At 34.1% G+C, this 16330-nt stretch overlaps 1 protein-coding gene across 2 annotated transcripts; it reads right to left on the reverse strand.

Moving 5' to 3' along the window:
• Nucleotides 1-133: 133 nt before the first annotated feature.
• Nucleotides 134-12774, reverse strand: LOC133301881 (zinc finger protein BRUTUS-like). 2 transcript variants are annotated; one of them, XM_061501589.1, is made up of 14 exons: nucleotides 12363-12774; nucleotides 11115-11324; nucleotides 10075-10128; nucleotides 9584-9939; nucleotides 7257-7485; nucleotides 6717-6885; nucleotides 5388-6620; nucleotides 5127-5298; nucleotides 4789-5007; nucleotides 4571-4708; nucleotides 2619-2853; nucleotides 2408-2467; nucleotides 1442-1513; nucleotides 134-607 (listed from the first exon to the last, which is right to left on the reverse strand). In XM_061501589.1, the coding sequence occupies exons 1-14, from the start codon at nucleotides 12663-12665 to the stop codon at nucleotides 476-478; spliced, it is 3582 nt and encodes a 1193-aa protein (XP_061357573.1). In that variant the 5' UTR covers nucleotides 12666-12774; the 3' UTR covers nucleotides 134-475. The 2 variants fall into 2 exon arrangements, with proteins under 2 accessions (XP_061357573.1, XP_061357572.1); XM_061501588.1 differs by having other exon boundaries at nucleotides 10075-10269.
• Between the last annotated feature and the right edge of the window lie 3556 nt (nucleotides 12775-16330).

Genomic DNA, 16330 nt, shown 5'->3' on the forward strand with positions numbered 1-16330 from the left:
ATCTAAATTGATAAGAATTACTACACAGTTGTGTTGTGCTGAATGATATAGTATTATACATTAATGGAAGCCCCTTAAAATAATTTGCTATATATCGTCACTTGGAAAAATCTAACAGAAGTTGACATAGCTCAATTAGGACGTACTTTCACCAACAACGTGTGTGTGTGTGTGTGTGCAAAGCAACCCCAAGTGCACACTTAAATGAACTTTAACTAGAAGTAGAAAAGAAGAGAAGCTGAAGTATCCATTACAAAAAGAAGTTAGGAAGAATCTGTACATGACAACTATGGAACTAATTGGTTCTTCTATCTCCGGCTTACGAGAAGACAACTCACTAGAGGCCTTTGGAAGTGTGACTCACTAGCATTGTGTATAAAATGGAACGTAACCAGTTTCCTGGTTGGGGGAAAATTGGATTGATTATAACAAGTATTTACAAACTCTCTGTACTTCCATTGTCAAAAGAAGCACACTAAGGGCAGGTGGAATTTGTAGCCTCACTCTTGATCACCCGGGTATTGTATGAGCCACAAAATTCACATTTGTGATATAGCCAGTGGAAGCCTGAGGTGCCCTTTCGATCACAGTCATGGCAGAGTATATCCTGCATTGCCATTGTAAAAATGATTAGCAGATTAGAGTTGACAAATTACCACTGCTAGTTAGGCACCATCATATTTTGTTTCTGCTAATTTTGTGGGAAATCTCTTTGATGCGATTATAAAAACACCACCCTTAAAATTGTATATAGACATTGCAGCATATGGTTTATAGGAGGTATTTCAGCTGGTTCATTCTATTGACACATGTCAATATGATGAGTTAGTGGAAAAAGAAAATCGGTGCAACTTTGAAGTTCTATCAAGATGATGACGACGTATGATTATGCTTCTTTTGTATCTGACTGCTTTTGCAGTTTCTCTTTTTCTTACTCACGAAGTTATTTTAATTGCGAGAAAATATACAGAAATTAGTCAAACATAATATATTTTCTTCAGTCATATCAAAATTTAATGTCTTTGGACTCAACATACATTGTTCAATCCTCCACAAATACATTACAATATGTGAAAAGTAACATTGATATAAAAAAAGGGTCTTTGACATAATTATTCTCACAATGCATGCCAAATGAGATATACGAGTCACAAATTCTTTTAGACACGACCTTATTATTATTATTATTATAGAAAAAGAAATTTCATAAAAAAGAAAAGATGGAAAGTTCAACTAGGTGGGGGAGAGGGAATAGGAATCATCGAATGCCTAAAACACAGCACATAAAACAAATTAATTTTTCATTTTAATATTAGAGGTCAATTACAAAGCCATCATGCGTTATTTCATAAAAACAACATTAGTTTTTGAAAGGAATAAAGTGAAACTGAATAGTAATTTAACACGGACCAAATAAATATTCAAGTGACAGAAGTAATACCTGATGCCGGTCCCTGTACTCTTCAGGAAGCTCCTCAGCAGCCAATAAAGCATCAAGCATACCAAAGTAAACCTGGGTAGGCAGAGAAACAGCTAAGTATTGTATGCCATGAAATTTTATCCATTTCAATTTCCACTTGAAAGCAGCATGGTAAAGGTCAATAGGCTGTAGCTTTTGACCTAACGTTCATTTTCCAATGCCCTACCAAGAGTACAACTGAACCTCCAACAAAATGGTTCATAAAAAAAATTTCTCGCCCAATTAAACCTGAGGAGGGATATTCTCACTACCAAAATTTTTCACTACCAACTTACTACCTATCTAATCATCATTAGATTAACATTTTCTCTCTCTTCAAAAACTTTTTAACATTCTCTCTTTTTGATCCAATGGTGATGTGATGGGTAGTAAGTTAGTAGTGAGAACTTTTGGTAGTTAAAATATCCTCACTCATTAAACCTTTACAAGAAAGGAAAAAGAAAGAACCTAGGAAACAAAATTTGACTTTCTGTAGTCATATCAATAGTTAATCATAAAAATTAAAAAAAAATAAAAACACTCCCCATTAAACCCCAATAAGCAAGGGTAGAAGTAAGGGCAGTCCTTATACGCAGCTTTACCTTTGCATATTTATAAAGAGGCTGTTTTTCGGATTCGAATCCGTGACCTTTCAATCACAAAGGATAGCTTTACCACTGCTCCAAGCTCGCTCTCTTTCTCCGTAGTTAATCATACCCGAAAGAATTTAAGTTATTGATATTTTATACGAGCATTCTACTTATATCATTTGTTTTTTCATTAAATTTTCTAATCAAATGTCAACCAGATAGCGTTTACTTTTACACTCTTTCTTATCTCAAATTCCTAATAGTGTGCCCACACATGCATAGAATTGTATGCCTAGCAACAAAACAACTGTACAAGATTTGACTTAATAGTAGACATATAAAATGAAAATATTCTTACCGCCATATCTCCCAATGACTTGCTGCAGATTGGACAGGTGTAGTGACTACAAGTGTACGCCTAACATTTTATAACAAAGTATAAGATTGAATCCAAAACCTATTACTTCATTTGAAGTAGAACGAAGATAAATGATAAATGGTTCAAATGCAGATTTATTTCTTTTTCTTGGTCAGAGGTAGGCTAAAACCTAAAATAGGTAATGGCATACCTGAAAGCAAGATGAATGCATGTAATGCCCGCAAGGTAGAGCTCTGACTGTTGCACTTGATGTGAACAAGTCATCGCAGCAAATTGGGCAGTTTATTTCTAAACCTTTCTCCAGGCACTTGTGAGACGCTGATTTTATCCCCAGGCAACAATTGCATTTCATACAATGAAAATAATCAATCCCAAGCCCTAGTCCAACGCGGCATATGTTGCAAAATGGGCAATGATAAACATTCCTGAGAAAGAATGATGCGAAGTTAACAGGCAAGGAAAAATAAAATTAATAAACTAACAAAGTTGACATATTAATAATCAGGGCATATGTTTCCAAGTATTTCTTGCTAAGACAACCATATAGCATAAAACATACCAAAATAATTATTTATTTCTTTTTAAAAAAGAAGAAATATATTGAGACGAAGAGTAAAAAATTTACAAAGAGAAAGGAGGATAAGGAATCTTTATCCTCCAAAACAAAAAACAACCAAAGAAAAAAGAAAATCATCGTAACAAAGCTTCCAATCCCTCAACATGTATGTTAGTGAAACCCCATTAAAAACGCCATGTGCTTTACACTAAATACACACACATACATCTGTTTGTATGAGTGTAAAGAACCTTGGGATACACCACCCCAAAAGCTAGCTCAAAGGATGGGAGTGCCCAAGGCCTTATAAACTCCACATTAGTTGCACATACTACCAATGTGGGACTATATATCTCAACACGCCCCCTCACACGAGAGCCTATTGGGCTTGAAGAGTGGACAATGCAACAGGCCCAGCCTACCTGTGCTAAGAAACGCCACAAGAGAAAGTGGGGGGCGGCGAGGCTCTGATACCATGTAAAGAACCTTGGGATACACCACCCCAAAAGCTAGCTCAAAGGATGGGAGTGCCCAAGGCCTTATAAACTCCACATTAGTTGCACATACTACCAATGTGGGACTATATATCTCAACAATGAGCATCAAAAGAATTGTGAACTCGTGTTTCTGAAACCTATTTGTATAATCTCCATTTTCAAAGAAATAGATAATTTTGCACCTAGAAGCGTATTGATCCAGCCTTGCATTGATTTAGCTCAACCATATTTCCTCAATGTCCCGTATCTTTTCTTTTAAACCTTCATAACTTATACTTTGTTTACAAAGTAACTTTCTCCGTTAGAATGGTGGATGCACCATTATAGATAAGCTATCAATCTCAGTCCTAATGTAATTAAATGTGATGCTCAAGGTACATGGTCCATGGCATAGATCCATTGCAACCAGTGAGACAAAGAGGGGCATGTTCCCAGTTATTAAAAGTACATAATGTTGTGATACCACCCAGTCAGGTCTCCCTGACCAGATTTCTTTTCAAAGGATTTATGCCTAATGTAATCAATCAAAAGCTGAAGGTATCATGGGTTTTATGCTAGTTATGGATGCTAGCTAAGGCACTGAAGTTCTAGAGCATAAAGAAGAAAAGAATAATGTTTGCTTTGAAGTAAGAAGTAGCAGATGAAACAATTTAATTCAACCAAGAGAAAGATCAATGATTACTAAGTGTAAACTGAGATTGTGTTAACTTCAAAACGAAAGTTCCAACGACTTGTTAATATACAAGTATATGAAGATAGTAACAAGAAACTAAAAGCTATCATGACCTTTTATTTGGACTACGTTCCAACAGAAAGAAGGAGATAGCAGCCAAGGAGCTCATAGCTCACATGGTGCCCGTCACAGTATTTACCATGGTCTGCTTGATTTCATGGATTCTGTCCCTTCCCTACCCCTTTCCTAGGCCTATAAGGCCTCTTATGAAACAAAAAAGAGAGAGTAGGAAACACCAGTTTTCATACTAAAACTCCGCCTCCCCAACTAGTTTGGGATAAAGGTATGGTTGATATGGATGTTAACCAGTTTTCATACTAAATCTTTTGAATTCTAAACTAAGAACCAAAAAGCACCTTTCATCGTCAAAAAATTTGCATATGTTGCAATAGTATTTTGCCATCGAAAGTCCGTGACATGAAGGTGACATGCATATAGGCCCAACAGGCTGTATAGTCATGCAGTGCATACACATCATTTCCAATGTTGCTTTTCTGCAATTATCAAACAGATAATTAGAAATACATATATATACACCATTATAAAATATTAAGAAAGCCCATCAAAAATTTACCTATCCATTGAATGATCGCTCACATTGTCATGGCAAAATCTGCATGTAAATAACTTTCCACAACAAACAGCTCGAAGCTTGCAATTTCTCTTATAGTGCTCACAACCAAATACTTGTTTCTCAGGGTCCCGAAATGATGGTGAGCATCCTTCTATTTGTTTATTAGATGATTCCCCGGATAGAGTTTTAGGTAACTTCTGTTGGGCAGCTATCCAGCGACTACAATAAACAAATAACTAATCAACAAGAGTTTGAAGACAACAGAATAAAGTGCTATCAAATGAACATGTTATGTCATAATTATATATAACAAAGGAATTATGGTCACTGGAACCAACCTTGTCATTAGATTCTGCATAAGATATGCCTTTCTCCTTGGATCAAGAGTTGAGTCACGATAAACCTTCCGGATTTCTGACTCCAGTTCATTTTGATTCATGCGGAATATATCTTTCCAACCTGGCTTGAACATCTGATCATTCAGGTTCAAGCTTTCTTGATAGTCAGCACCTGGGAAAAAATCATGACACATTATACTTTTAACTATCCATCCTGCAACTTCCACCAAACAAGAAAGAAACTCAAAGCATATTATAAACCTCTTTGACAAGTGCTACGCTCAGATGTTTCTGTCTCTGATATAGATGCTGGACTCTCTTTTAAGCATTCATTTAGCCATTCATTGAACATAGTGTTCTTAGTTGCCTGTTTCCATGTATCCATCATTTTGTTCTGTTCATCCTCTGTAAGTGCAGAAGTTACCCATGGTAACATTGATTGGAGAACTTCAGCACCTGTAGTTCCAATTATCCGGCCCACTATCTTGTCTTGTTCTTCCACAGTGAAATGTTTCCCAAACAATGGCCAAAGCTCTAGCTCTTCCCTGAAAATATGCTGATCCAGGGCTACTCTTATAGATTTGCACATCCCTTGAAGCTTGGTTGCAAGCTCATTATACTTTCTGATATTATCACTACCATTGACATCAGAAATTCCAAAATTATGTTCACTTAAATCCTCTGACATATGGGTCCTCTGCAAGGCTTCATGAAGGACAGAAAGCTCAGAAAGAACTAAAGAAATACCTTCAAATAATTTTTCTTCCTGCTTATGGTCCAGGGTGTAAGAATGGCTCACATTATGAAGCGTCTCTTTGGATTCCAATGCAGGAAATACAATATCATCTTCAGCATTACTATGAGCTCTATATAAACCCCACAAAAGACGAAATCTTCCACTAAATTGCCGAATAATTGTTTCATCACCATCACAAAGTTTTCCAGATTCAACGTCTAAATACTCCAAGTCTTTGCGTATAGCTTTATGGAATTTAAATATGGTATCAATTGGTCTTTCTGCAGAGCCAACATCACATGAGCTACTGTCTGTTTCCCATATGAAAAGACTAGAATTCAGGGATGGGGCAGAAGACGTGAAAGACAAGGAGCGTAAGGACTTGGTGGTAGAAAGTGAGCTCAGCCCCAAATTGTTACCGTTGACACCTAAAGCTGGCACACAACAAGACCAGGCACTACAACATTGTGTCAGGATGCTTTCATTTTCTGAAGTTTTAGGGACTTCTCCATTCTTGTGCAACTGCAATATGTTTCGCTTGACTGATCTTTGAGTTCCATCTGATTCAGCTAAAACTGAGCAATCTCTACCAGATAATGCAGAAGCACAAGAAGGCCGAACAATATTTTCTTCGTTATCAGTAAGTCTCTGAGCAGGACAGCAACCTGATGCTCTTGAAGACAAACACAGTCCAACATTACGAGCCTTGCAAGTCCAACCACAGAAGAGCGTGACTAAAGCAGAGTCTGTTGCTGGAGCTGGAACAGATTGACAAATTGTCAGATATAGAAGACACAAAATTAATTTCTTAAAAATATGTTTCTTTCAGAAAGAAGAAAATCCAAAATAGACACCTGCCAACTGCATATTTTTCACAAACATCTTTGCTTCATCTTCAGTTAATGATCCAACCAACCAGGGCAGGACACGCTCAATCAATTTCAACGGCATCATGCACAAGCTTTGATACAGAAGTTCACGTTGCCTTTTGAAGCTAAAGTGCTTCCGTGCAAGTGGAAGAACCTACAGATGTGAGGAATTAGGCACATATTAAAAATAGATTAAAGGGTATATGTGTTAACATTCTTGTCAAATTCTTGCCATAAGCATTCAACTACGGATCAAGAAATCAAGAACTTCCTATTGCATACTTCTCTACCAAATTAATAATAACAATAATAAGGATAAGAATAAGAATTAGTTAAAACAAGAAATGCTCATATTTATCAACATTTAACAAGCTATGATAACTTCTAAAATATGATACTCAAATCCCACCAATCAATTTATTAATAATCATCCTATTGCAATATTAACATTGCATTCGCTAAACAAATTCACATCTCACTTTGGCAACTATAAGAAAAATTATTGCATAAGCAATGAAGAATCACCTGAACTTCTTCATTATGGAAATGCCTCTGTATGGTTTCCATTATATGATCAGCATGTGAGCACAACTTGGAATAAAATTCAGCTTCCGAATTAGATGTTGCTTCTTCACTTTGAATACTTTCAATCAAAGACCTGAATTCATTAAATTGGCTTTCTTCTTCAGCATGCTCCTGAAAGAAAGAAAACTCTCCATCTACTGCTGGAAAAATAACCTTGTCCTCAGCAATACTGCATTCATAGAAATAATCAATTAAGCATTCCATGCCACACAATTTTAACCAAGGTTGTGAGACCCCCAGATCTTACTTAGGATAACAAGGGAGTAGATAGATTGTAAATCGTAAGATCTTACCTAAAATATAAAATTATATTTAATATATATATATATATATATATATATATATATATATATATATATATATAATAACAAATAAAAATGATATTTAAATCAGTATTAAATTTAATTAAAAAAATTCAAATTATAATCAAATAATTTAACATTCAGTTTTTATTATTTTTGGTAAATCCATTCATTTTTTATTATTATACGAAGTTTTACTCTGCTAATTTGAATCAATGGAAAACAGTGAAAAGCTGTGAAAGTACAAAACTAAAAATTTAAATAATAAAAAGAAAAAGGGAATGACATAAGAAACATGTGGTGAAGACACCATTATATCTCTCCTTTTCTCTCTCTTTGATGGCGCAAGTGATGAAAACCCAACTCTCTTTTATTCTCTCTCTTCAATGGTCGATTGCAGCAAAAGGGCACCAGTGCCCTCTTCATTTCCAATCTGGTCTTCGACGACAATTGCACTCAGGGGCGCGCTCTACCACTGAGCTAATAGCCCGTCATGCAGGCCTCCCAATTCATTGGGTCTTTCGATACAATCAAATAGAAAGCCCCACCTATTTTGATTAAAAAATGGAAATACCCTTGATCGTGAAATATCGATTGCTTGTTGAACGCTGACCTATTTTGATTAAAAAATGGAAATACCCTTGATCGTGAAATATCGATTGCTTGTTGAACGCTGTGAATTGTGTGACTCTCTCTCTCTCTCTCTCTCTCTCTCTCTCTCTCTCTCTCTCTCTCTCTCTCAGACATGTGTATTTTTGTGAATCTCCCAAAACAAATGGATCACACGATTCCACGTTTTTACGAGTTTGATCGGCAATCCCATTCCCTCACAATCCTGCGACTAAGTTGGCGCATCCATGGTAAAAAAAATCGTAGGATCGAGTTAAAACATGATATTGACAACACTGCTTTTAACACTATATAAAGAATGAAGTAAGGATACACAGCACACTTTTTTGTTTTTTGACAATCATTTTTTCACTTTATATACAATAGAGCTCTCACTCTTGAGAACGAGATAATCTCCTATTGTACTCTCTTCCTCCCTAAGACAAGTGGCTTCACCATTATTTATCATCCTTTTTTATGTTTATTAAAAGCTCTCAAATTGTTGATTACTTTCAAATTTCTTTATGATAAAATGTCTTCTTTCTTCACAAATCTCAGTTTCTATTTATACTTCAAAATAATTACTTTCAACTTTTCTTTTCAATGTCAAAATTTCCTTTATCTCCCAAAATCAAGAGAAAATTCTCTAGCAAGAAATTGTTACATCCCCATTCCATGACAATTTATTTCTTAACCATTCCTTGTAGTCAAACTTCTAGCACTACATAAACAATGAAGTACAAAGGATAGCAATGAAGAAAGTACCACACTAAAATATTTTATGACAACCATTTTTTCAATCAATATACTATGGAACATTAAGGTTAAAATATCATGACAGATTCTTCTAATAAGGAAAATACTACATCCGCATGTCATGAAAGCTTGACAACCATTAGTACCTCCCATTCACTCCTTTACTTAGGATGAATTATTTCTCTCTCTTTTTCATTTAGTATTACTAATCCTATGATTTGCACATTTTAAATAAGTTGGAGAAAGCGAGAAGCAACAAAAGAATTCTTCATGTTGTATTAGCAATCCTATAAGTTGCACAGTTTATATATTAGTTGGACAAAGTGAGGAGCAACAAAAGATTCTGTGCTTCCAGTATATTTTTCTGTACTTAATGTTTCTTCTTTGACCGTCCACCAATTATTTTCCTAAATGAGAAGCGAGAAAAAAAAATTCAAAGCGTATGGATCCAAGGTAGGGTAAAACTGAAGAAAGGAACAGTAAGAAATAAAATAAGTTGAAAAAAAAAACAAAAGAATAAGCCAAAGAAATCAAAATAAGGAAATTTTTAATTGAAGAAACATAAGATGCTTCCACAAGACAGAGAATTGAAGGTGATACCTGTGAAATATGCAAACTTCAGCAATGAATTGCAACCTTTCATTAAAAGCTGACAGATTAGTAAAATCTCCTGAGAGCTGTATCTTTCTGGTCTCCGCTGCTATCTCATTTAACTCTTTTTTTATTGCATTATGCCAAAGCAATATTTCATCTATAGGATGTCTTCCTGTGTTATCAGAAACATCTAGGATAGATCCAGAATATTTCCTTTTCCCAGTTGCAGATGACTCACAAGCACAATTTACTTTCCCAATCTGATGGGTTAGTGGCTTAGAACTACATCGAACCTGAGAATGATCTACACAATTTTCAACTGTGTTAGCACTACTTCTCCCTTCCATCCAGGTGAAAATAACCTTCAATAAGCAAGAATATGATCAGATACATTACCATGACAAATCAAATGTATATAAATTGTGCTTCAACCCATAAAGTAGCATTGGAACTGAAAAGGAAAGAACCATGCTCTAAAACAGCATTTGAAACCACACCTTCTGAAGAAGTTTTTCCTCCGGCACTATCTTGCTTAAGCACTTCCGTAAATCCTGAGATTCATCAGGTGAAATAGATGTTGAAAGCCATGGAAGAAATTCTACCATCATATTCACAGGAATACTGCAAAGAAACTGCCAAACTAAAGATGCCTGTTCCTCAAGAGAGAACTTCTCAATAAGCAGCGGAAATACCTTATATCATCCAACAAACAAAAAAATCAGACACACACCACGATAAGAAAATAAAATAAAAAATTAAAAAATTAAAATTCAGCCATTCAAAATTAGGGGCATGATTAACACAATGAATCATTTAGGATATCATTTTGTAAACAGATAACTATATTGAGCGATTTCCCTTAAGGGGGACACTCAGATATGTAACATGTAAGCATGCCACACATGTTAATTGTTTGAATTTTCTGGTTGATGACCCCAGCCACATGCACAACTTTCTTAAATTTGATTATAATTCGTAAGTATGCTCAAATGTGCATGCTTTTGTTCTTCTCCTAAATGGTACTCTCATGTCAACAAACAAAATAAAATAGTGAGATTTATTCCGAATTCTGCAATACAACAAGCTACTTTTCTTTTTTAGACAGAAGATATTCTTATACTAAAAGATGAACACTGAAGAAGAAAAATCAATATAGTCCTGCCATTGTTAACATAAAGACAGTATCTGATAAGTCTAATGATTATAACTGTTAAAAATATTGATTAATATCGCCAAAACACTAGTTGAAGACAACATGATTGGGTTTAGGGAAATAATCACCACAAGAATATTTAACTCATCAAGTAAAGTATACATGAAAAATTGAAAATATAATTTTCTTAGTTATAACATGTAGAATTTAGCACCTACCCTTCAATAACCAAATAGTAAAGAGTAGTACTTTTACCTTGTAGGAGGAAGAGAGAGAAGGGAAGGGGGGGGGGGGGTCCATCTTTCTGTTATCTTAAGGTTGTAGTTATCTCATTGTAAGAGTCCAAGTGGAAATCAGGGAAAGAGTTATTAAATAAACTTATACCTGCTCCTCTTCCTTAGCCATGTGTTGACTGACAGATGTCTGCAAAGCTCCAGTGCAGGATGCTAACTCCTTTGGGAAATTTTCATCAGTATGGATGGAAGAGTTTAACAGCTCAAATAGATGATCAAAAAGATTGCTTTCACCCTCGTGTTCTAGAGAATATGTCTGTGCTACATTCTTCACTCGTATATCTAGAGCTGGAAAAACCACCTACATTGTAGAACAGATTTCTCTCAAAATGTTTGAACATAGCAGACATGCAGGAGTGGTAAAGCCAAATTATAAAACAATGATTTGGGAAAGTAGGAAGGATCCACATGCAAAGCATGTAGAACCTTAACATCACAAAAAAAAAAATACTCATTCGACTCTCATAAAATCTATAGGACATTCTGCAAAAGATAAATTAAAAAGAAAAGGAAGCCCAATAATTTATCACAAAGTTCACAGATTCCATATCCAAATAATTTACTTTTAAAAATCGCATTACAAGTCTGATAGTTACAGATACTGCCATTTGGGGGAGAGGGGGGGTTAACACCGCCAAACCCAATTAGTTTGGGATAAAGGCGATGTTGATGCTGGCAACACCGCCAAGCTTTTTGTGTACACAGATAGACCAATCACATCAACCAGAAATGGAATGAATTTATGTGCCACTAGCTGTTTGCTAACTACATTTAGCTACCTTCATACAAAACCTCAATCCAGTCATGAATCAGAAAACAATCAATATAATTGTAGCTATTTAGTGACAAACAACAGCACACGTTTATTTTAACCCTGCAAAATCACAATACATAGTTCAACGAATACAGCTAAATTTCTTCATATTCGGATTCTATATATATTCAGTTCATCTCATTAAAAGCAAAATGTGTTTTGGGGTGTGGGGGGAAGTAACCAAAATAACAAAAATGACTACATACTTTAATGGAAAATACCACTGTGATTAAGGAGAATAACACACAACGTTTCAATATTAAAAAAATTTCCACTAAAATTTTTCTTAGTTCTTCCCTAAACTAAATTGCTGAAGTTATCAACCATCAATTATCCATGATTCATGAATCATAGGACAAGGAAATATTTATTTTTCTACACCATTCCTCACACCAAAAAAAAAAAACTCGATTACACAATTCATCAAGTAACAAGCTCCAAAAAATAAAACAAAATAAAAAAAAATTAAAAGAAACAAAGTTGAGAACAATAATGGAGGAGAAACACAGGTTCCAAAACTTGCACCTCATCTTCGGCATTGCAGTGGTGCCTGTACATCGATCTGAGGAAATGGTAGCGTTCGGAGAGGGGTCGAATGTCGGAGCGGTTTCCGGTGGCGAAAGCCATGGCCAATCGGTGCAGTGCATCGAGCTCGTTCCGAATCGACTTGTGGAAGAAAGAGAAAATCCGAATAGGCGATTCCAATAGGGAGCGATTGAAGCCGCCACCACCATTGGCGGAAGAATCGACCTTCTTCACGGGATTCGACAGCACCGCCACTCCTCCTCCTCCGTCCAAGTGCTGCGGCCCCGTTAACGGCGTCGCCATGCTCTCTCCCTCTTATTTTCTTTTTCTTTTAATATTATTTTCTCGGGAGCTTAAGTTTCCTGGAAAATTTTGAGAGGGTCGTTTCTCTCTCTTGGTATAAGAGTAACGTTTTTTTATCTCGTTCAAGCGCAGAAGTGGGGTTGTTTGGTTACGACGATAAGATTAAGACAACCTGCGAGCTCTCGTGACTCGTGAATGAGTGTGGGAAGGACATGATGTTTATATACTTAAGTCATTGCCACGTCGCTCCTGTATGACACGTAGGATGATGATGTCATTTTCTGAATTTTCTTGGGGTTAATGTGGAAAATTTCTTATATACATAGAGCGATTTGGTAGTCCCTTTTTTCTTAAATTGGAAAAATTGGGTGACATTTTAATCCATGTCTTTGTAGATATTCCCCATCAAATCCTAAAACCTTGTCTTTTTAAGAAACGATGTTAGTATAGCAGTACTATTAAAAAAACGCTCGTTAATGTGATTGGATTGCTCCATTTTGCATTTTCTTATTGTTAGATAAAACATGTTACAACACATGTGAATCAATTGTTTTAATTTAATCGAGTTTGAGTTTCTAAAAATGTAGTTATATTAAAATTTAATAAAGAGAGTTTTACCGCTGTTAAGAACCTTGAGGTCACTACTTCAAAAGCTGCCCAAGGTCAACAACCGCATATATAATCTTCGATGGCTCAAATCAGATTAATTAATCTATGAACCCATAAATAATATTAAAAAAAACAACAAGTTTCAACTTCATTACAACTTAAGTTAGGTTTGAGACATTACAAAACTTTGTCTTCAAAATTGCTTAAACATTATTTGACCGTAGTTTTGTACAAATTTTTTTTTAACAATTTTATGTACTGTATATTATTAGAAAAGCTTTCTTAACTAAAGATCTTGTATTTGTATTATGTAATTAGAAAGTTAAATCTTTTATTTTTGAGTTTTGTTTTTATATTATATAGTGAATAGTAAGAGGCAAGTTTTTATAACGAAATCCCGATCAAGGTTGAATTCAGACACCGTTCCTTATATTCAATTTTGTATAAACGACTTTTGGCAGGACTGGTAAATTCTTAGGTCCATAAATTGAATGATATAAACAACTTTTACTTAATATATTCAGCATTGCTAATTTGGCTCTTCAACGACTATTATTGATAAGAATACATAAAATTATAGTTTTTCATTTTAAAAATTAATTTTAATCTGTTATTTGTCTGTCGCACTCATCAATATGAACATAATAACAAATTAATATTTTGTGCAAATCAAATCAGCTATCACTAGGGGTGTTCATCCATCGCGATACAAATTGCCGTGACCGAATCAAAAAATTGATAACTGAATTAATCGAAAATTGAAAAAACGAAAAACAAAAAAGAATTGTAAATTTTTGTTAGATTGGATCGATTTTCGATTTGGTTGGTGAAAATTGATTCAGTCCAAACCGATCCAATATATTACCTTACCATCTACCTACTTGGGCCTACTCCTCAATCATAGTCCAAAAATTATATAGCAAAATTCTAAACTCAAGACTCATTAACCCACCCATTAACTTCTAAACATAAACAAAAGATCTATTTATAGGCCAAAAAATTCAGTTTAATGTTTTAAGTTTACTTTCATTATGTTATGGAATTTTGTCTAGGGTATTTATTCAATTTGCGATCAAGTATTTTTTGTTGTTAGTGATTTTGGAAGACTTATTACTCCAGTATTGTCAAAATTTTCTGTTGTTGCCAGTACAAAGAATCCATGATGAATAATACTCCCTCATTTTGGTAAAAATAATTCTCACAAGTTTTGTTTTAGGCTTTTCAAAAAATTAAAAATCGAACTAATCCAAATCGAATAAATTGGATTGAGTTGGATCGGATTTGAAAAAAATTCAAACCACATGGATGATTAAATGATCAAACCGAAAAGATTGGATTGAATGGTTTTTGCTTCAAAAATCCAATTCAGACCACGAATACCCCTAGCTAGCATAGTAAATTTCAAAAATCAAAATTGCCAAAAAAGTTCGAAGTTGGAATTATTAGTATTTCATATATGAAAACGCACTAACTATTTTACTGTGTGATCGATTCTTATTGTTGTGGATATGATCAATTTGCTAAAAAGTAAGAAATGCAATAAAAAAATATGAATTATTTGATTTTGTTAAAATAATATAAATATTTAACCAGAGTAATTTGAATACAAATCTCTGTAAAAAAATACCATATAAATTAGGTTATAAAATCTTGTCTACTATAAAAAAAAGAGAAAAATTCAATAACCCTTGTTTTTTTTTTTTAAAAATTTCTCCACATGTTTGAAACAATTTTATGGCAGTTGATCCATATACTTGGTAATATCCTTATTCCTTCATTATCCTAATTTTATTGCACACAAAAAATACGCAACACAAAATGGTATTGTGATGAATATATTGTTCCAAAGCCTGAAAGTAACTCATATAGCATCTTGAACTCTCTATACAATAATCACATGGTATAAAACAAAAATTTTCAAACAAGTTTACTCAAAAGACATATGCCTAGTTCCTAAGTCCATTAAATCCGAACCAATAAATGATTCGATCAGAACATTAGATTTTTAGATTATTAATTGAATCGATTTAACTGAATTTATGAAAGTAATATGACAACACTAAAGTTCCGCTTCGGTGCTAATTTTACCTATTTCACTTACTCATGTTTTAGTATTGGAGAATACGCACAACCCTTTGACAGTAAATTGAGAGGAATGTGTTTATCAAATTTTTTTTTTTTTTTTAGAGGAATTATCTCAATGACTCACAACAACACAAAAAATTGTGATGTAGCTCACTTATTCGAATCATACTATTTAATTGTATTTTCCTCTCATAAGCATCAAACGGAACATAGTATTACTATTATGAATTAATTTCATGCGCCATAATAATTAAGGAAAAAGTATGCAAAAATATTCATCTCTGTGAGACTTTAAAAAAAAAAAAAAATAGTGACCATAACTTTGTTGGGGGGAAAGTTGATGACGAAACATAACCTGTGAAGGGGATAAAACGGAAAAAATAAAAACATTGATTACGGACAATATTTGTTTATAGTTCGTCATCGTTCAAAGGGTTTGAAAATTGGAAAACGATTAAGGATGACGAATAAAAAAAGATTAGTGTTTCTTATATTATAACAGATAATTTTATCTCTTATATACATATAAAAATATATAAGATCCATAATTTTTTTTATTTTTAGATGATCATATATATTTTTATACATATATAAAAGATAAAATATGAAAAGTATTAATCCCATAAAAAAAAGGGAAAAGTGTGTATAATTTTGAAGGATGTAAAGTTGTGTCATTTTAAGAGAGAGAAAGAGATAGATAAAGGAGGAGAGAGAGTTGACAAAAAAAAATAAAGTTGTGGGTCCCACCTCTTTGTGAGAGTGAAAGGATGTAAGTTGTGTAATTTAAAAGTATAGACACTTTTCCCTAAAAAAAATAAGCAAAAGAGATTTATTTATCAGAAAGTGGTGTTTCTGTCATGGTTGAAAACATGAGGTTGGAAGTTGGAACGCTACAAGACAAAATTGAATGGATTAGAGTAGTGTCACGTGGTTCTATACATACATCACTTCACTCACATACGCAAACGACT

The sequence above is a fragment of the Gastrolobium bilobum genome, unplaced genomic scaffold (genome assembly GCF_033153095.1).
Source record: "Gastrolobium bilobum isolate Gb01-03AN ecotype WA unplaced genomic scaffold, APGP_CSIRO_Gbil_v1 utg15942, whole genome shotgun sequence".
NCBI classification, from domain to species: domain Eukaryota; kingdom Viridiplantae; phylum Streptophyta; class Magnoliopsida; order Fabales; family Fabaceae; genus Gastrolobium; species Gastrolobium bilobum.